General features: G+C 38.2%; 1 protein-coding gene across 5 annotated transcripts in view; it reads right to left on the bottom strand.

The window, feature by feature from the left end:
* Positions 1-23,027, bottom strand: part of LOC110208732 (cytidine monophosphate-N-acetylneuraminic acid hydroxylase) — a 92,125-nt gene that overhangs the window by 24,144 nt on the left and 44,954 nt on the right. For 4 of the 5 annotated variants that reach the window (XM_020986862.2, XM_020986865.2, XM_078153561.1 and 1 more), the window contains 6 exons: positions 21,638-21,747; positions 17,685-17,875; positions 12,976-13,123; positions 7,559-7,640; positions 5,495-5,632; positions 3,038-3,173 (listed from right to left, as the gene is read on the bottom strand). In XM_020986862.2, coding sequence (XP_020842521.1) covers positions 3,038-3,173; positions 5,495-5,632; positions 7,559-7,640; positions 12,976-13,123; positions 17,685-17,875; positions 21,638-21,747 — 805 coding nt within the window. The remainder of the gene's footprint in view (positions 1-3,037; positions 3,174-5,494; positions 5,633-7,558; positions 7,641-12,975; positions 13,124-17,684; positions 17,876-21,637; positions 21,748-23,027) is intronic. The other variant, XM_020986864.2, reaches the window with a different exon arrangement.

Below are 23,027 nucleotides of genomic sequence, written 5' to 3'. Positions count from 1 at the left end.
TGAAGCAATATAGAAAGAGAAGAGAAGAAGGCCGTGGACAAGGCCCGTAGGACATCCAGGGTTAGAGGGTGTGACCTGCATTAGGATATAGCAAAGGAGACTGAGAAGGAATAGTCTGATAGGTAGGAGGAAAACCAGGAAAGAGTGGTATTCCGAAAACCTAGAGAGAAGAAAGTGATCAATAATGTCAAAGGCTACCAAGAGATGAAGGAGGATGAGAACGGAGAAAAGGCATTCGGGAATCCAAATCGTTGGTAATCTTGAACAGAGCAGTCTCGGTAGAATGACAAGGTCGGAAGCCAGATGTAAGGGATAAAGAAGGGAGTGAGAAGAGAGAAAATCTATTGTAAACAGCTTTTTCAAAGAGTTTAACTACAAAGGGCAAAAGAGATGTGGAATGGCAGGTGGAATGGAAGGATCAAGTGAGAGTTTTTTTGAGGATGGGGAAGATATGACTATGTTTGTAGGCAGTAGGGAAGCAGTCATTAGACTGAGCGAGATAGAAGCTAAGTGATGGAGTAGGCATGAGAGAAGGGACAATCTGTTCAAGAAGATGGGATGGGATGGAGCTAGTTGTGCAGGTAGAGGGGTTGGCCTCAGTAAGGAGTAAAGCCATCTCTTCATGTGAGACAGGGCTGAAGGAGAAGATAATGGCAAAAAGTATCTGAGTGATATGACATGAGGAAGAGGGAAGAAGAGGAAGCTCATGGTAAATGGCCTCAATTTTTTTCTGTACAATATAAGAGGAAAGGTTCTTATCTGAGAGGTGGGTACAGGGGGAGATCATCTGATCTTTGTGTGGTTGTGGTGAGGGAGAGGAGTAGGTCGTGGGAAGTGAATAAGTTGAGGAACAACCAAAGTGGTTTCAATATTTGATAGAGTGTCAATATGTATATTGAAGTCCTTTAATATAAAGGCAGGAGTTGGGGAGGAGAGAGAAATTGTGACCCATGTACTAAATTTATTGAGGATGCAAGGAAAGTGACTTGGAGTTCTGTAGACCATAGCTACCAGGATTTTGATTAGGTGGTAGATATAACCTCATGCATGAACCTCAAAGGAGATGAGCTTACTGAATGAATGGAGTAGGGGAAGAACCTGAAAGTGGTTAACAAGGAGCAAGCAATATTCCAACTTTCCTTCCTCAAGCAGGGAGCTGAGAAGAATAAGTAAGAGTATAACCAATATTGTAAAGGTTGGCCAAGTTGTCTGAATCTTCAGGGGGAGCTTGGTGTCAATGATTGCTAAAAGATTAAAGGAGTGGGAGAGGAAAAGATTTAGGATGGAAGGAAGTTTGTTACCTATGCAACAGGCATTCCAGAGGGCTCAGGAGAAGGGGTGGATGGTGTTTGGTTTGGACTTTGGTATTGGAGAGTCAAGGAGAATGAGAGCAAGGAATTTGGTGGTGAGGGATAGGGTATAGAGTTTGGAGGTGTTCAGAATCACTGAGATGTGTAGTGTATGACCAGGTGTGAGAATGTTTACCAATGAGTGGAATGTGACACTCTTTCCAAGAGGAGACCAGAGACCAAACAGGAGATATCAAGGCAGGAGATAGAAGGCCTGATGGTAAGAGGGAGTTTGCTCCTCATCAAACCGGAAGCTCTCCACATAGACAGAGGGAGATGTGACTGGCAACAGCATGTTGTCTTTATGCTGGCACAGATAGAATGCCCCTAGCAACCTGCCCTCAGGGAACATGTGAAACAAGAGATAGAAGGCCTCATCAGAGAAAGGCCTTGCTTCTCTTCTCTTCTCCCCTAAGGCTAGAGATCAGACAGGTGTGCCACTTCTGCACAAAGCAGTCACACTGGACTCACAAAAGAGAGGAAACAGCTTTGTGCTATTAGCACACGGAACTTGAGTGGAAGATAGATTCAGGAGGAGAGAAGAGAATTGGGAGCCATGGTAGACAAGACTGTTCAATTTGGGGAGGGGATGTTTAGAATAACTGGGCTCCCTCTGGGGTTGCCGCTGTCATCACTCATGGCAGGTAGAAGGGACTGTGACAATCTGACTGGGATAAAAGCCTGAGTAATCGTATACTCTTCCCACTTTGTCTATATCTTTTCTTCCCTCTCTCCTCCTACCCATTTAGATGAAGCTAAAATTTTTTTTTGTTAAAAATCTAGCCTATTTTTTATCCTGTATTGTTGAAAGTAGTTTGTGAGCCCCAAAATGAATTTGTTCCCATTGTCTGTGGGCATGTCCTTACTTGAGATCAGAGTGGGTGTGTGTGAGTGTGTGTGAAGAAGGGAGAAATGACCTTGAGGAGTTTTGTACTTCACAGACTATGCTGAGACTCTGCAGTTATGGCTAAAAGGTGTTCCTTGGGTCTGTTGAGCTACAGTTTAGTTTTAGAAATGATCTGGTAACTTTCTTTACCAGAAAATAAAATTTGAACTTGAGGTCCCTTAGAAGAATGAGCTAATTGGAGCTATCAGGCATGGTCTATGAGGATTTTGACTTTATCTCTTTTTGGCTGAGAGATTAAAGTGATGCACGCGGCAGCATACATGTTCCACATAACACATTTAATAGCACCACACCCAAGAAAACATTTCCTTTGCTAGAAAGCCACTTCAAAAATGAAAAAAATAACTCAAGGTAGTGATCCAGGAAATGCCCAGTCTAGTGTGGAAAGATCATTAGATTTAGAATCAAACTGTTTTTGATTTTAATTCTGTTCCTTCTTATTTGTATGACTCTGTGCCCAGAGAATAAAACAACTTGCACAAAGTCAGCTCCTTATATTAATCATGTTCTTCATGGTTTCTGTGGCATTTAGGGCCATAGGATCAAAAAATGCAGAGTGGGAAGGGACCTTAGACGTCATCTAGCTTAACTCCCTTGTTTTACAGATGAAACATTGACAGCCTGAGAAGTAGCAAATGGAAAAGCCAGCATTTGAAATGAGATTTTCTGTGCTACAATTTCAGTACCCTTTCCACTATACCATGCTCTTTCACTTGGAGTCACTCATTATCCATTGGTATAAAACTTCATAGGAAATGATATTGAATATAATGAGCCATACTTGTCTGATGGGTGGGACTCCACAAAATATCCAGCAAAAGGACAATAAATTCTAGGTTGTAGGTCCTTCACCAGCTGGGCCTTATAGTTCAGGAGTTTCTTCCTCTCTGTTTTAATGAACTGGGCCTTCCACTCCTCTGTAATGACAAGAGTTTTGACAATTCTTTTCCATATTGTAATAATCATAATTCTAATAGCTGATTGCAGCTTTAAATAATTTCAGAAGGTAAAAATAGATGAACGGCAGAAGTGACCATTATATGAAGCTTTAAAAAAAACCTGTGCCAGTATTGCTTAAAAATCATTTATTATTAAACTGTCTTTGGTGCAAGATTAGGATACACAGAATACTCGTGGATATATGTTAAAATTGAATAACACAAATCAACACACATTATTTCTTTGTGACAGTTTAGTGAACATTTTTCCGGTCTGAAAAATAAGTTAACACAGTTATTATTGATTTGTGCATTATAGTCAAAATATTACACTTGAGAAAATTTACCACAGTGTTGTGAAGTACAGACTTAAAAAACCTATTCTGTGTCTAAAGATTCTGTGTTGCTATCATTGGTTTCATTATCTGACACACTGTCCTCAGCACCGCTCATATCAGATGTGTTTACTTTGTCATTGCGCTGCCACAGTGTATCATATTCAGATACATCTATCACATTCAAAATTTCCATCTTTTTGAAACTGTTGACGACTGTTTTCATGTGGTATAAGGTCCCAACTCTTAATCACCCACATGCATATTGGTTCCAAGGAAGGGTGCTTTAACATAATAATATAATATATTATTATAATATAATGTATTATTATATATAATATAATAACATAGTGTATTATTATATGTAATATAATAATATAATGTATTACTATATATGATATAATATTATACAATAATATAATATATTATTATATATAATGTAATAAAAACAGTACAACTGGGCTTTAGCTGGTTTGTTTGCACATAGACAATGCATGTGCTGAGAATTCTAGGCTCCAGGTTTGCAATAGCACTAGAGATAAATGTGTCTCCATAAGCCACTGGTGAATACATTGTTGATCTGTTTACCTTTTAAGCAGCATGACAAACAGAATTATACCATGTGATGATTACACGATGAAAGATTATAAACCAGCTTTTGGACTGAAAAAACGATTATGCAGTGAAACAGCAGGTGTTCAGGGCAGACTTTGAATGTCAGTCTTCCTAGATACACAGTCAACTCCCTATCAACTATGTTATATTGCCTCCCAGATTGCTTATAGTGGAAGATTAACAAACAAATAAATATCTAATTGAACTGAAACCCCAAATGTCTCTGGATGAGCATGTATTCTCAGATGGCAGAGTACTATACAGACTCTGATTTTCACTGTTAATTCAGTCCTGTCCTAGACTTCTGCATGGCATGCTTAATTCTGATGACCACTATAACTCTTGCATTCTGATTTCATAAGTAAAGTAGAAGAAACTTCTTGGTGGCATACATATATATATATATATATATACATATACATATATATGTATATATATATGTATATTTAAAATACACACACACACACACACACACACACATATATATATATATATATATATATATATATATATATATGTATGTATGTATATGTATATACTCTACCCCCCAGGGACATTGATGCACGTGGTAGGTATGTATTAATGGATAGATGGATGACTTAATGAAATAAAAGAATAGAATTTAAGGAAAGGTCTGAGTAATCTTTGCTTTGACTTCTAACCTATAGAAAATAGAGCCAACCCACTCACAATTGAAACATCTCTAGGTATAGACTACTAGGTGCATGTGTGTATGTTGGTAGAGGAAAGGAAGAGTTCCATGCTTTCCAATTATGACCTTTGGAGGAAGATTTTACTTTGGTAACTGACCTCAACATGTTTCTTTTAGGGTATAGGGGGAAACATCTGAGGAAGGAATAGGGAGAAATTTATAATGGCTTGAGTTGGAAAGTTTGTGCTTCTGCTTTTGAGCTATAGCTATCTTTTGGGGGATTAGGGGTGGAGAGAATGATACCAGCTGTGAACTGATATTGTATTTCTCTTTTTCTTACCATATGGTGGCACAGTGGGAAGAACACTGGAATCAGATGACCTCAATTCAAATCCTGACTCTGGCACTTACTACCTATATGACCTTTAACCTCTTTTGGGGGGTTAATTTATTTATCTGTACAATAAAGAGGTTCGACTAGATGGTCCATGAGGTTCTAGATCTGTGTTCCAGCTCTAGATCTGTGATCCTGAAGTGATGAGAGGTCACATTTCACCAAGGAGGAGGACATCATCAGTGCATGAACAGCTTTAATTTGAAGTTGACTAACCAAGTTGGGACCTTTCCTATCCCATAGACACATATTCAACAGGTTCCTCAAAAGGCATGTGTGTCTAATTCTTAACAATTTAAGTTACCAGTAAACTTTCCACCACTGAATGTCATTGGAAAGCCAGATGCTCCTCCAGCAAAATCACTCATCATCAGATCAACCTTCTCAGGAAGTCTCCCCCCATTAGGTCGGGTACAGTCCACTGTATTGAGGATTTTATGACCTAGGCAAAAACAGAAGGGGCAAGATTCTCAAGGTTGAATCCTTAATGTAATTCTAGTTAATTCAACAAACATTTATCAGGGGTCTACTTTGTGCTAGGTATTATGCTAGGTGGGGGGGAGGAGGAAGAAGTACAAAGACAACAATACTCATCCCTACCCACGAACAGCTTTCATTCCTATTGGGGGGTTACAACATCCAAGGTCATCTAAGGAGAGAGAGAGCACTAAGTCGGGGTATTAAGGAGGGCTTCTTGGATGTGGTGGCAGATGAGCTGAGCCTTAACAGAGAATAAGGATTCTGAGCAGCAGAGATGAGAAGGGATTACTTTCCATTTATGCATGGGGTACAGTTTGTGCAAATGCATGGAAAGGAGAGATGGAATGTGGAGTTTAGGGAACAGCTAATAATTCAACCTTGCTGGAAGACACAGTGTTTGAATGAGAATAATGTGAATTAAGAATGGAAAGATACATTGGAGCCAGATTACAAATAACCTTAAAGGCCAGGCTGAGGAATTTGTGTATTGTGATCCTGGTAGCTTCTCTGTCCCTAGATCCTTTTCCTTCCTTTCTCAAGGGGTTCAGAACTTGAATCTTAGTCTTCTTATCCATCATAAGCCTAACCCTTGAGTTTAGGCACCTCTATATAAACATGGATGTTCCCTCAAACACCTTGGCTTCCCAGCTCATCAGTTTTTTGAGCTCCCATCACCTGCATCTTCACTTCACCTCAATCCAGCCAAAAGGTAGTCATGCTTTTGATCTCATTATCACCCACAATCATTCTACTTCTATTATCCAGAACTGTGCAATTCTTCTGTGTGCCTGTAACTCCCTGTCCACTTCTCTTTCGGGGTGTATCATCTCCTCCATCACCACTGTAGCCTCCAGTCACTTCATCCCTCCTCATTACCATTCCAGCTTTATTTCCAATCAGTCCTTCCATATAGTGTATGTCCCAGTGAAACTGGGCTGTTACTAGCTCCATGATCTCATCTTGTCCTTTTCTGCCTCCATGCATTTACACAAACCATCTTCTCTGTCATCTTCGTCTCTACCTCATTAAGTCCTTATTTTTCTCTCTCTCTAATGGATTGTAAGTTCCTTGAGGGCAGGGACCATATAATTTTTTTCATCTTTGTTTCTCTAATACCTAGCACAGAGCTATACACATAGAAGGTACTTGATGACTGTTTGTATGAGTTTTAAAATTATGTAACCATAATAATAATAAGAGGCAATATGGTACAGTGGAAAGTCCCTGACTTGAAGTCAGAATACGCCCATTTTCAAATTCTGGATAAAGATTGAACTTACTCACATTTGAATTCACATTACTATGTGTATGATTTAATAAATCATTCCACCTTTCTGCCTCAGTTTCCACATCTGTAAAATTAGGATAGTACTTACACTACTTACCTCAGGTGGTTGTTGTGAGCAAAATGCTCTGCAAACTTAGAGCATTATTTAAATATAAATGATACTGTTATACTTTTTTTTCTTCCTTTCAAAAATATGAAAAAAAGGATTAAACTTACAGTGTCAAACAAAAGGGCTAGTCACTGATTTTATTATACAAGGCAAAATGCCAAAGGTTTCGATACAAAACATAAAAGAGTTAACACAGTTAGCACAGTTAACACCTTAAGCAGATGAGTAAATCCAATTATCAGGATTTTATTCCACAGAATATCTGCCTACTCTAACAAAGGAGTCTTTGGGCTAAGATTAGAATGTACACCACTGTATACATACATAGGAAAAGAAAAAAAGAGGAAGGTTGCAATGTCTTACACCCAATAAAAATTAGGAAAATAAAGAACAGAGGAAGGTTGCATTTGATTAAAATCTATACGAAGTTCCTGTGATACTTTCTATGGACAATATATCTCATGCTGGAAAAGCATTTAAGGATACCATACCCTTATACTCCACAATGATGCAAGTGTCCATTTCAGGGTGAACACCATCCATTAAGATCATGAATCGAAGATTCTGATCTACCTGGAATCAAACAATAATAACAATATCTATGATTGTCAGCTTGGCTTTTCAACATTTATTCAACAGTTGTTTATCAGGTACCTACTACTGTCTGCCAGGTAACCTGAGGGGAGTGAAAAAAATGAAAGTCCTTGTCCTTGAGGGTCCTGCAACCTGGTAGGAAGGATTAAATGTACTAAAATAAAATACAAAGTCGAGTATGATAAGTATGTAACAGAAGCTCTATGGAAATCCAGGAAAAAGAAAGAGAGACTGCATCAGCCCTGGATATCAGGGGAGGTCCCATGAAAGAGAAAGAGGTATTTGAATAAAATTTCAACAGAAAAAGATAGAGTAAGAGAACAATATCAGCAGAGGGAATGGCCTAAACAAAGGTATCTGAGGGAGAGTAGTGAACTAAGGGAAGATAAGGTAGACTGGGGTATAGTTGGGTAAGTTCTCAAATGATAGACTAAGGAATTTGGGCCTCTCATCTGTAGGCAGTGGGGAGCTGTTGGGGATTTCTGAGCAGGGACATAATGTGATCAGAGCTACATGTAGGAGGGTTACTCTGGCAATGCTGTAGAGGATGGACTGGAGTTGAAAGACACTGGAAATGGAAGAGTTCACCAGGAGGCAATTATAATAATCCAGAAGAGAAATTTTGAGGACCTAAATTAGGGTGGAAGTAGAAATAATGGGAAGGAGGTGATAGAGCTACGAGACATTCTGGAGGTAGGATCTGTAGGACTTGGCTGCTTATTGAATGTGGGGAAAAGAGGAGTCAAAGATGACCCTAAGGTTTGAGGATAAGTGACTATAAGAATTGGTGGTGCCATTAATAGGAAGAGAGAAGTCAGGAAAAGAAGCAGGTTTAGGGGAGAAGATGGGTTCAATTTTGACCATATTAAGCTTGAGGCATTGACAGAAAGCTCAAGGGGAGATGACCGGCAGGCAATGAGGAATATAGGACATGGAAAGAAGAGTAGGGCACAGAAAAGAATGCTTTATCTGGAGTTAGGAAGCCTCTGTTCAAATCCCATCTCTGCCACTTACTAAATATGTGACTTTGGGCAAGTTATCACTTAATCTCTCTGAGCATCAGTTTTTCTACAGATAAATGAGGCAGTTGTACTACTTGGTTTCTAAGGTCCTTTCCAGTTCTACATTTATGACTTTACGACTAGAATTCTGGGAGAGGGGTTAGAGATCAGAATTTGGAAGTTGCCAACACACAGGTAATTAATGCCTTGATAGTGAATAAAATCAACAAGTGAGAGAGAGGAGAGAAACAGACTGAAGAAAAAATGTTGGAGAATATCTACATTTGAGGAAAGAGTTAGAAAAGAAATGGTTAGATACGTTGGAGGAGAATCAATCAGTGTCATAAAAATCAAGGAAGGAAAAGTTACAAAGGTTAACCCCTCTTGCCTCCTAGCTAGGCTTCTGAGCAGGCTCAAGAGTATAACAGCAAGCAGACCCTTCTAGCTGGCAAGGTTGAGTCTGGCAAGCCACTGAAGGATTAATTACCTCCTGTCTTCTCCCTAGGTTTCCAAACTAGCCCAAGTACAATGGAGCTATGGCCACAACCCTGACAGGCTTTCCCCAATTCGCAACACAATGGTTTGAGCTGTACTGACACAGCTTGTCTGTGAACCTTATAGTCCCCAGCCTTCATCAGCAGACTTTGCTGCTACTCTATCTAGATTCATTTCCCAATGATTAATACATTCTTATCCCTTCCTATTCTCCCTATCCATGTAACACAAAGCAGTCAGTTGCCAAAGAACAATCTACCAACCTCAACTAATTGCTTCCTCATTCCCATCTTCATCAACCCTATACTTCAGTGTCCTCCAGATATGACTCCTTCATCCACTGTGCCTTCTAGAAAGCCTGTTCCATTACTTCCATCTTAAGCCTGTTTCCACTCCTCCCATCTACTGTCTCCCTTGTGAAACTGCCACCCTTCCTCATATTGGTTGTACTTTTGCTTATTCTCTTGAACTCAATGGTTCTGATAGGGGAATTGGAATATTCCTTACTCCCCCAGTGACACTTCCAGATTATCCTTCTACTACTATCACTCAGTAACCTCTCCTCCATTAAGGGTCACTGAATCCACATCTATCACCTAAACCAGATTCTGTTAGCTATTATCTACTCACCTTCAGGACATTCCTCTTCTTTCTTCACTGAGTTCAGTCCTTGCTTAGTCTTTCTATCTCAAATCCTTCCCTCATTCCAGTAGATTTCAACACACATGTTGATGTTTCCTCAAACACCCTACTTTCCTAGTACTCAATCAGTTTGCCAGAAAGAAATCATGAAACTATGCTGACTGAATCCACTACAATTTTATGCTAGCTAATTTTGATCAGCCTCTCATAACAGCAAGGCAATTCTACTACTCTTCCCTAATTTATTTCTGTTCTTATTGATCATAGCAACTTCTCCAAAACTTTTCTCTTTTCCTTAAAACTCCCACTGTACCTTTCTCCCTACCCTCTCTACTAAGGATTTTACCTCATACTTGTAAAAATTCATTAAAGGTTTGCTCTTCTTTCCTCCTCCTCACCTCATATCTGCATTATTTCATCCTTCATTCCATTCTCTAATGTGGAGGGAGTGAGGTCTTCTGCTTGCCAAGGCCAGTCCCTCTACATATGTCCTTGATACCACCCCATGTGATGGCTGAAATCTGAAATAACTAAGGAAACAAATGTTCGAGTTTCTGAGAATATCGATTTTTTTTTTAATCAATGCATGCCAATTATATAACAGATTGGAACTAGGCTTTCTTAGCTTGGCACTGGATCCTGAAAACAGGGGGAGATAGATTTTTATTGCATTAAAAGAAAACAATTAACAGGATATAAACCAGAATACAAGATTAAGAAATCTGATTTCTAATTGGAGGAAAGATTAGGGGCTTTCCAAGTTGAGAGGGAGATGAGTGAGTTTCCAGAGTTGGGAGAGGGGAGAGGGAGCCAGTGGACTTTTTCGAATGTGAAATAGTATGTCACTCAATTCCCATGATTACCAAGCAGATAGAATTTACAGGAAAATGAAACTTAGGTCTCAAAATGGAATCACTTTTACAAGACAGAGTCAGTTTGGTTCCCACAATTTCCACAATTCTATCATCCCTCATGTTTTCTCCAGCAGATTGCCTCCATTATTATTTCTACTCTCTCACAATTTTTCAGCTCTACTTGCTTTCTCTTCTCCCTACAAATATGCACATATTGCCCCTTCCTTAAAAAAACAAACAAAACCCCACAAAAACACTAGATCCTACTATGTCAGCCAGCAATCATCTAATATTTCTTCTGACCTCAGATAAATTGGAAAAAGCTACCTAAAATCAGTAGCCCCATTTTCTTTCACTCTTTTCTAAATGATGTGTGGTCTGGTTTCCAATCTTACGTTCAACTGAAACTGCTCTCTCTGAAGTTCCCAATGATCTCTTAGTTTCCAAATCTAATGGCTTCTTTTTGATTTTCATTCTTACTGACTTCTCCACAGCCTTTGACAAAGCTGACATCTACTTCCTCCTGGATATTCTTTCCTCTCTAGATTTTTGTCACACTATTCTTTTGTTCTGTTCCTACTGGACTGCTCCTTCCTCTTTTGCTGGATCTTCATCTGTATTACACCTAGTAAGTATTGGTGTTCCTTAGGTCTTTGTCCTCAAAGCCCTCCTCTCTCTTATTCCTATATTTTCTCATTTGGTAATATCATCGGCTGCCCTGGGTTCAACTATTATCCTATGAAAATTGCTCTCAGATTTTATGTACAGCTATAATCTCTCTCCTAAGCTTCAGTCCCACAGAACCAACTGCCTTTTGGACACCTGTAGGCATCACAAACTCGACATATCCCGAATAGAATTCATTTTATTTCCCTTCAAACCATTCCTTCTTTGGAACTTTGATATTTTCCTTCAGGCACCAACATCTTTCCAGTAATCCAGATTCAAAACCTAGGTATTATTCTCAACTTCTTTCTCTTGCTTACCCTCCCATATCCAATCTTCTCTTGCTTACCTTCCCATATCCAATCAGTTGCCAAAATTTTGTAACTTTTTTCTCTATAACATCTCTCATATACATCCCTTTTCTCTGAACTAACACAGTCGCCATTCTAGTTCAGGCTGTCATTGTTTCTCACCTGCATTATTTCAATAACCTTTTAATTTTGTCTCCCTGCCTAAAATATCACCCTATTCTACTGCATTCTCCACTCAACTACCAAAATGATTTTCCTTATGTGTAGGTGTGACAATGTCATTATCAACTCTTAATCCTCCTCCTCACTAAACTCCAGTGGCTCCCTACTAACTCCTGGATCAAATTTAAAGTCTTCCCTTTGGTATTATTTAAAGCATTTCATGAACTGGCCCTTTCTTGCCTTTCTAATATTCTTACATTCTACTTCCCTTTCTATAGTGTATGATCTAGACATAATCAGTCTACTTTTCCTTGAACATGACACTTCATCTCTATGCCTTTGCACTGCCTGTTCCCAATGCCTGGAAATGCTATTCCTACCAACCTCTTAGACTCTGTGATTTCCTTTAAGATTCAACCCAAGTACCATCTTCTTTCTTGGTCTCTCTCTTCCTCCCTACTTCCCCAGTTAGAGATGCCATCCCCTCTAAGGACACCTTCCATCAATTTTTTATCTTTTATGTTTTTATTTATACAGATTGTATCCTTTTAGAATACAAACTCCTTGATGACAAGGACTATTATTGCTTTTTCTTTATATATTCAAGGCTTAACCTAATACTAACATATAGTAAGGGCTTAATAAATGTGTGTTAATTGAGTGATTAAAGAACCAGCAATGTGTTATATGCAATGCTACAGAGAAGTTAAGGAGGATAATTGAGAAAATTCCATTAGATAGGATGATTATGATTTAATTTTATTTAAGAGAGAAATTCTTGTAAACTTGTCTGAACAAAAATAAAAACAGATTATGAGTGGTTGAGAAATAAATAGAAAGTGGGGAGGTGAAAAAAGTAACTGCAAACAAAAGTAATCCCACAATGATTAAGAGTGAAAGGGAGGACACATAATCCAAGGGGCTGGCAGTTGAGGGAAAGATGAGTCATTAAGTGCCCTAAAATTTGAATAAATTTCCGTTGTCCAGATATGGAAAAAGGAAACTCATCTCTGATAAGGCTTAATTTAGTATAGTTCCACCCAACACCGAAACTCACTTTGAGACTGTTTCTATACAACATGAAGCAAGTGAAGAGTTGTAATTATCTTCTTAATTTGGTTTGTTCTAAAGTTATTGCCTCATGAAAAAGCATCTTAGTGTATAAAAGACTAAAATGTCTGACCTTCTGCCAAGTTCCAAATGGTACCACGTGAATGTTGGTCAACGGTACGCCACTCTGCTTCAGGTTCCAAAACACAGGTCTTTCTGTGTTTCCAACATAAATAGGAATGTTTGGTCTTCTATCAGCAAGCTTCTTCAGAGTAGGATAGCTAGGCTCAGGAAGAGAACAGCAAAGAATGAAACAGAAATATCCATTATAAGAAAGAAACATTCCTTTCTATACATTATCACAGAGGATAAGCATGTAAAAATGTACTTTTTTCCCCATTTTTCAGAAAAAAAACCCCATTCATATCTAAACATAAGATGAATGGAATAACAAGAAAGGTTTTCAGGGAAAAGGTGCCACTCTTACAAATCATCTGTCTTGGAATTCATGTGTCAACCTGGTTTATAGGTTAATAGCAATAGAAACTAGCCCTTATCTCAATAATGCCGATGGAGAACACCCTAGTTTCAACTTCTTTCCTCTGCAGTAGAGGCCTGCCTGGACAAAAGACTGAGGAAATTTTCATCTATGGATTGAGATGTGAAAGACACATAAGATAGCCTCATTTTGGAAGAGACTTCTTTTAAAGGATCTGTATTTATTCTTTGGTCTCATTGTAAAGCCAATATTATTAGCCAGACAACACAGTCAAACTTGGGGTGTCAATGTAGAGCAATGGCAAGAAGGGTGAGCTTGTGGTCATAGAACCTGAGTTTAAATCCCAGCTCTGCCGCTTACTGCCTGTGGGAACCTGAGTAATTTACTTCAACTCTCTGGGCCTCAGTCTCATCTGTAAAAAGAGGGGATCAGACTAGATAACTCCCAAAGGCCCTTTAAGCTCTAAATCTATGGTCATATGAACTTCATTTTAACTTTACCAAATCAGAATTTGCGATATTTCAGATACAGGTCATTTAGTCTGAAAATATTTATTGGTTGTCCAATGTGTGGCCAACTGTGCTATAAAAGATTTCTTACTCTGCAAAATTTTAGCATCAAATAAAGGCAATGAGGTGAAATCAGTCACTTTTTCAAACCAAGGCCTCAAGAGAATAAAGGTTCTTAAAATAATCCTTTAATTTTTGATGCCATGGATTAATTCTTGTGTATTAAAATATTTTGATGGTGTGGCCAGAACAGTGCCTTCCATATCAGAGGTGCTCAATAAATATTCTTCAACTCAACTGACTGAGATTTTCATTAAGTTATGTGGATTGAAATCTATTCTGAATTATAATTTCTTTTTCACTAATTTAACTAATGTTATTTATTAGTGCCCGTATCTACCTTATTTAATGTTAGATAGTATGGCATAGAGATAAAGCCCATCCTTGAAGTCAAGAAAACCTGGTTCAGATTTTGCCTCTGATATATATAAGCTATGTGACCATGGGCAAGTCACTCAGAGGCCTGGTAAACTGCTAAAAGGAGATGTCCCAAAGGATTTGTTTATCTGCACTTGTGGAAGGTGTCTTCCAACCAGAGAGTTCCACACATAAATAAAATCAGAGTTCCAGGCATCCTTGCCCCACCTCCAAATCTTCTTTCATCTATTTAATATTTATACTTAATACACAATACTTCACATTTCATTTCTCTGAAAGTTTTCTATAATAGAGACTTTTGATTCAGGTCCCAGGAGGGACCAAAATAAAACTAATCACAATGAACATCAACATCAGTGAGATTCATTTACAGATTCAATGCCCAACAAAATTAATCTTCAAATGTTAAATTTTCATTTCTTAAATATACAGTTTTGGTTTTTTCCCTATTGTTTTTTGCTTCATTTTGGAGGGTGGGAGTTGTTATGTTTTACAAAATCAACAGCTTCCTCCTGCTGGTTTGGACTAAGGCAGATCTAGTCTACATACAAAAGCTATGATCCCATAATGATACCACCAAAAATAAGGATATGATCCCACTTACAAATGGGCTCTCTCTTTATTTTGTTGGAGACCAGGCAAAGAAAAATCAATCATGTACTAGATGTATTTCCATATATTTCCGTCCAGGTCACTCTTTACCACCTTTGGTGCTTTCTGAGGGCAACTGTGTGATAAAACAATTTTCTTTCTTCCTGCCTTCCCCCACCACAGTATAATACCTTTATCCCTATATAAGCCTATTAAACTTCGCTGTAATATTTTATTATTATATTGCATGCAAACTACGGAGCCAATTGTTCCATAATTCTAATGTTGGTTTCTATGGTGCACAGTTACAACAAAACAGGACATTGTGAGAAGCAGGGTGGACTTTGGATGCTATGATGCTACTGTTTCATGTAATCCAGCATGTCTGGATTTTTTTTTCAAGCTTTTTTCAAAGCAAAGACTTTTCAAAACAAAAATCCATCTTGATCAAGTAGGAGCAAACAAGATCAAAATAGGTATGTCTGAGTTCTAACTTGTCTGTAATTTTCTTCAAAACTGGTAAAAATGCTTTAAAATCGGTAGCTATCTGGCACAGTGAATAGAATCCTGGAAGACCTAAGCTCGAATCTAGCCTAAGATACTTATTAGCTGTGTGACCCTGAGCAAGTCACTTAACCTCTGTCTGCCTCGGTTTCCTCAATTATAAAACAGAGATGATAATAATAGCACCTACCTCCCAGGGTTATTGTAAGGATTAAATGAAAAAATATTTGTAAAGCACCTAGCACAGTGCCTGGCACACAGTAAGTACTTAAAAAATCCTTCCTTCCAAAATATCTAATTTCATCAAGATGAGTACTTCTTTCACCAACACAGATAGCGATCACATAAGAGGTGGTTTTGTAAATTGATGTGGTCACAAAATCCATGGAATCATAGAATCTAAGGTTAAGACCTGATTTCACAGGGCATCTAGTTAAATATGCATAACCTGATCAAGAATTACATTTCTAGTACCATTCCCTGTCTTTCTTGAAAATGTCCAGCAAAGAGGGACCTAATGCCTCCCAAGTGAGCCTGTTGCATCGTTGAACAGCTCTAATAGCCTAGATCAGACTTTGCAGCTTCCACTTTTTGCTACTAGCCCTACCTGTTGAGGTCAGTTAGAACAAGTCCTATCTCTCCCACAGGACAACTCTTCTTAGACTTACCAATATCTATCATGTCCCCCCTAAGTCTTCCATTCTCCAGGTTAAACATTCCCAGTTCCTTCAGCTGATCTCCATATGTACCTTCTCCATCCCTGTCACCTTTCTGGTCTCCCTCTTCTAGATACTCAGGATGTCCATGTCCTTCCTAAAATATGGTGCCCAAAACAGAACACAGTACTCCAGACCAAGACAGAACACAGTGAAACTATTACCTTCCTTGATTTGGACACTATGATTCTTAATGCAACCTAAGACAGATATTTTTATTACCATGTCACACTGTTGCCTCATAAAATAACTTGTAGGTTCACCAAAGTCACTAGACTCTTTTTTTAAGTTTAAAGCAACAGTTCATTAAAGACCTTTTTAATACAATGCACACCAAAAAAAAAAAGGCAGGGTCAATTTCTTCAACAAGTCTCTTTATGTCTGTACCTTACTTCCTAAAATTGTGGGATATCCTTCTTATCAGGGTGGGCTACAAAGGAGTTTAGACTTTGACAAATGTATAGATCATGATGCCAAAATATTCTTTATAAGTCCAGTCTCATCCTTTTTCAGGTCTTCCTCTTTGAGTTTACCTGATCTTATTCACAGTTTTCATACAAATCCAGTGAAGGAAGTGGGTAATTTTGCATCTATTACTTAGCAAAGGAACCTTTCTGTTTTGTGCAATGGCATAGTACAAAAGCTACTGAAATGCAAATATGACAATGAGAAGGAGAGATGAAGAGAAACCAGATGGCCCAGATATCCTTTTTTCCCACGAGTGTTTTCTGGTTGCACTCACACCTTTCTGCACTCATGAAGGTGAGTTTTTGGAGCCAAGTGTAAAGTTTCATATTTATCCAAATTAAATTTCATTTCACCCAATTTAACCCAACACTCTAGCCTATCAACATCCTTCTAGATTGTAACTCCTAAGAACTTTATCAATATTAGGACAATTAAAACAAGTCTATATAGACAAAAGGCATGGATATGAGTCCATTGGAATGATCCTCCCCCCAAAAAATGAAGGGGTGACAAAGAGGGATGCACTGGGAGAAGGAAAAGGGAGAAGGGAAAATATTTTCTCTCATAAAAGAGGTACTAACACAGAAACACAAGCTAATATAATCCTTATAACAGACCTAATACAGCATAAATCTATGTCCTATAAATCAATAACAAATAATATAATCATCAATATAATCACTGACATGCATTAAATCACAATGATCTGAGTAAATATTGACTAAATTGAGTAAGGGTATCAAAATTATCTTCACAGAGAAATTAAGCGATGTACCCAAGTACACACAAGTAGTAAATGTCAGTGGTTAGATTTGATCTGAGTTCCTCTGAGTCAAGAGATAGAACACTTTCAACTGCTCCAGACATACCTCACCTTTCCTTCTTCTCAACCCTGTCTCACAGAGGGAGAATATATGTAAAATCATTGTCAAAAAGCATAATGGATAATGGTGCCATACACCTATAGAATATCATTATTGTGGCCTACATTTCATCCAAGATGAATCCCATTGAAAGTGTGCAGCAGCTACATAAGTAACTGAAAATATGTTTAAGGTTTGACTGACTCTCAAAGTCCAAAGGACAGGTTAATTCTTTTACTGACTTCCGGGATTACCTCAAGTGATCAGAGTGCATGTGACTGATGTAAATGAGATCTGCTTGGCACAGCCTCTCTAGCCAATCCGAGGGAGGCTCGTGAAGCAGCCACCATCCTCTAGCAAAGGCAGGACCAGTTAACCAAGGGTCAAATATCATTTTCTTATCTCCTAATTTGAGATCCATGCAGGCATGGGTGAGGTATGTTATCTAGAAAGGTAAATAGACAAAGAAAATATACATGAAAATTATTAACTTTTATTGCTCATCAGTAAATGAATCACTTAGGCTGAGCTTGCTGTAAGTGGCATGTTAGTGGACAATGTTTCTTTGTATGATCTGATGAAACCTTAAAAGTTGAGTGAAAGACAAGGCGTTTTTGTAGAAAATTAAAGTCTTGGGAAGCCAAAATGGAATCCCAAGAGAAGGCCTACCAGGCAAGATTACACATAGGAAAAAAAAAAGACTACCAGAATGCAGTCTACCTTTTCCCTGCATCCTTAGATCATTGACTGGAACCCCTCTATCTACTCCCCAACCAGCAGCAGAAGTCTGCTCCTTAAGATACTTATTTGAATTTCTATGGTACTTGAAGTTGCTATTAAAGTGTATGAACATCTATGATCATTTGTTTCGAAGCCTATAAGTGCAAACTTTGAGAGAGGGAAAAATCAACCAAAAAGGAAAGATTTTCTTCAACTCAAGGTGAGGTAGAGAATGAGCCAGAGAGAGAATTTGTGCAAAGACAGTAATCTCTGATCTATCCATACCTACTAAGAATGCTTATGAACCTGGAGAGAAATAATAATGAACTGAGTCAGTAGCAATTATACTGAGAGCTGATAGGTTTGTTCAGGAAACTATCCCCATAAATAGGTAGTGTGACGTCTTAAGTGGCTACAATAGCAATCTTGAGCCCCAGGTTACTCTACTAGTTTAAATAGATACACGAATAGGGAATAGCATAAGAAAAGACAGTGTAGACATTCTTTGCCCTAATACAAATCATAGCTACTCCATATCTTCTCATCCTTTGCCATTCTTATCTATTTCTTTCTATAAATTCAACTATTTCAATTCAACAACCATGTATTAAAGTTAATACATATTTTAATTAATACATTAATATATTTATAATTAATTCAATTTCATATCTACTTGTTCAACCCTATCTTCTTTGCTGACCCCTAGTCTTACATCTCCAACTGCCTATTAGACATTTTTGAACTGGCTTGAATTCAACATATTGCAAAATGAACTCACTATTTCTTCCCTCCTCCTCCAGACCCTACCTTTTTCCTGCCTTCCTTATTCTTATTGAAGGTACCACTATCTTCCCAGTCACCCACGCTCACAGCCTAACTGTCATCCTAGACTCTGCATTCTCTCACCACCCCTCCCCCCCATATCAGATACAATCTGTTGCCAAGACCTGTCAATTTTACCTTCCTTATATTTTTCATATATACCCCCTTGTCTCCTCTCATACTGCCCCACACCGGGTGTAGGTCTTCATCACCTCATGCATAGACTATTGCAGTAGCCTTGTCTCTCTGCCACAAGTGTTTCTCTACTCTAGCGTTTCCTGTACTCAGATGTCAAAGTGATCTCTCTTAAAGTACAGATCTGACTATGTCATTCTCCTACTCAATAAACTCCAATGGCTCCCTATCACCTGCAGGTTCAAATAAATAATTATCTGCAGGATCAAATAAATAATTCTCCACCTGGTATGCAAAGGCCTTCATGACCTAGACTCCCTCACCACACCCCCTAGCTTCCAGTCTTCTTATACTTTATACATCAGCACCAGAACTAGCACCACCACATACTCTTCAATTCAAGACAAGGACTTCCTTGCTGTTCCTCACACAAAATACTCCATCACCCAACTCTGGACGTTTTCATACCTGTAATGTTTTCCTTCTTCATCTCTGCCTCCTGCCTTCCCTGGCTTCCTGTAAGTTCCAACTAAAATCCCCTCCTACAGAAAGCCTTTTCTGATTCCCCTTAATTCACTGTCTTGCCTCTGTTGATTATCTCTTAATTTATCCTGTAGATAGCTTGTTGGTGTATACTTATTTGCATCAGACAGTGCTTCATTAGATGGTGGGCTCCTTGAGAACAGGGATTGTCTTTTACCTTTCTTTGTCTCCCCAGCACTAAGTACAGTGCCTGGCACTTAACAGGTCTTAGTAACTTGACTGACTGATTGATTGACGGTGAAAGGGAAGTTATGAATGGGAGAGGATCTGTAAGGGATTGTCTTTTACCTTTCTTTGTCTCCCCAGCACTAAGTACAGTGCCTGGCACTTAACAGGTCTTAGTAACTTGACTGACTGATTGATTGACGGTGAAAGGGAAGTTATGAATGGGAGAGGATCTGTAAGGAAAGATAATGAGTTCAAGATGTCTATGAGATATCCACTTTGAGATGTCTAATAATCAGTTGGAGATGTGAGATGGGAGTTCAGGAGAGGGGTCATGAGATTCATCAGCTGATGAGATTAGCAAGCAAAATAGTATGGAGAACCCAGGTAAGAGTCCTTGGGGACATCCACAGTTAGAAGAATCCTGAACAAAGCTACTTCCAAAGTGTCTGCTATACAATGTGGCATAATTTAAATATCAAATGGATATAGCAGACACTTTGCAAGATGGTGGTCTTTGCATTTTGTTCTACTGAGTTAGATGCTTTTAGAAAAACACAGTAACAGGATTAGTAAAATCAGATATCACATCATATCCATAAGACTGTGATGTCTTTGGGTTATTATTGATTGCAGAGCTAAGCAGAAGAGGTTGGAGGGATGGCCCTAGCAGAGCAACCAGCAGGAAAACAAAACAATCACAGGAGCTTCTGCCCATGTCAGGGATTCTAACAAAGCTATGTCTCAGTGTCACAAACTGTCAGTCAGGTTCAGGATGTGAAGCTTTATCCTGGGAATGAGAATGACTATGTCCTAAATCTCCTAGGTTTAAAGCCATGGTAATAAACTAATTTAAGTCTGCCTAAGTCTGGAAGAAGCTGGAGGCATGAATAGATAGCGCATTAATTATTATTTTATTCCTCTTACTAGTTATATGCCAAAGAGTTAAAAATATTATACAAAAATTGGCACGTCTATGTCTGCTGATGTAGTTAGCCTGTCATTTTACCAGGGATCAATGAAATATAACAGATTTGGGGAGGAAACAGGACTTCTGGACTTAAATGCAAGCTCATAGCTATTCTGATGGGTAAACTGACACTAGCCACATTCTTTAGATTTATAACTCAAGCCACACGGAAAGAAATAGAGTTGGGGAGGAGGGGTGGGATGGGGAAGGTTGTGTGCTCTCTGAGAACCACAGAAAGATTGGCATTTGTTGAATCTTTGTATTGCATGGAGAGGAGAATGCAATCATCTAGATAAACATAAAAATTCTCAGAAACTGGTTTTTATTCGCGAATAGGATCAAGGCTAGGAATGTTGTTTACTAAACTTGATGAAGGAATGAAAATAGATGTAGAGAGCCCAGAAGATGTTTTATTTGTGTACCTGATTCCTTTCTCCTACGTGACAATTATTCATGTGTGTGGATAGGGGCTTGGGTTTTATCCAAGTTTACTATTCTGTGCCTGAATATCACACACACACACACACACACACACACACACACACACATACACACACACAACTTGCACAGTGCTTGGCATGTAGTACTTGTCTAATCTATGCTTGTTGAATGTTCTTGAATTTAATAAGCCTGGACATAGGGTCAGAATGATAAAGCAGTGATGGATATGAAGTTAGGAAGAGCTAGGTTCAAATTTTGCCTCTGACACCGTGAGTGAGTCACTTAAAGCTCTCTGAACCTAATACTTTACAGAGGGACTGTGAGGTTCAAATGAGATAATACATGTAAAGCACTTTGCAATCTTTGAAATGCTATAGAAATTGTTATCATCATCATCATCATCATCATTACCTGCACCTCTCCAAAAGCTAAGTCTTCAGGAGGATGAGGGTCTGCATCCCAAGGGTTAGGAGGATTCAGTTCTATTAGCAAAAGTCCATTATTTTCATCCATTTCAATGACTAGAATCAAAACAGCAATAAAAAGGCACTAGAATTAATGGGGGCAAAAAACTCTTTGGAAACAGAAGAGGTATATCACCAAGAAGGAAGTTTGAAAAGTTTCATTTTTATTTTTAAGGAAATTTACAAATTCAATTAGTGAATATAAATATGCTACTTTGGCCTTTTTCCCTCAATGCTACTAAATACTTTAAAGTATTCTATTAGCATAGCACTCAATTAATCTGTTCACTTCTTTCTTTTATTTTTTAAAAAAATATTTATTTATTTATTTAAAATATTTTCTTTTAAAATTTTGAATTTCAAATTCTCCCCTTCCCACCAAACTCTCTCCCATCTGCTGAGAAGGCAAGCAATATGATATCAATTAATTATACATGTAGAATCATGTAAAAACATATTTTCATATTAGCCATATCACATGCACACACAATACGCACACACACACAAGAAAATAAGAAAATTATGCTTCAATTTGCACTCAGAGTTCATTAGTTCTCTGTCTGGAGATGGATAGCATGTTTTCATCATGTGTCCTTTGGAATTGTTTTGGATCATTGAATTTATCAGAGTAACCAAGACTTTCATAGTTGATTATCATTACAACATTCCTGTTACTATGCACAATGATCTCCTGGTTCTTCTTGCTTCACTTTGTATCAGTTCATATAGATCCTGCCATATTTTTCTGAAACCACCCCTCTCATCATTTCCCACATTACAATAGTACATTATCACAATCATATACCACAACTTGTTTAGCCATTCCCCAATTGATGGGCATCCCCTGTTTCTTTGCCACCACAAAAACAGCTGCTATAAACATTTTTGTACATGTGGGACCTTTTCCCATTTTTATGATCTCTTTGGACTACAGACTTAGTAGTTGTATTGCTGGATCAAATGGTATGCACAGTTTTATATCCCTTTGGGCATAATCCAATAACTCTTAAATGACCTCTCCTTGATCTATTTTCTAGGTCAGTTGTTTTTCCAATAAGATATTTTCTTCTATCTTTTCATTCTTTTGATTTTGTCTCATTCTTTCTTGCTGTCTCATACAGTCATTAGCTTTGACATGCTCAATTTTAATTTTTTAAAGAATTGTCTTCTTCAGTGAGCATTTGTACTTTTTTCCCCCATTTTGGCCAATTCTACTTTTTAAGTAGTTATTTTCTTCAGTGCTGAGGAAACTAAACTTATTCTGTATCATTTAACAGTTTGTTCTATTCTGTAATTAACCCTACTCTATATCACTGCCTCATTTTGTATAATCATTC

The sequence above is a fragment of the Phascolarctos cinereus genome, unplaced genomic scaffold (assembly GCF_003287225.1).
Source record: "Phascolarctos cinereus isolate Bilbo 61053 unplaced genomic scaffold, phaCin_HiC Scaffold_4;HRSCAF=312, whole genome shotgun sequence".
Taxonomy (NCBI): Eukaryota; Metazoa; Chordata; class Mammalia; order Diprotodontia; family Phascolarctidae; genus Phascolarctos; species Phascolarctos cinereus.
This window is presented reverse-complemented; position numbering and strand designations above follow the sequence as displayed.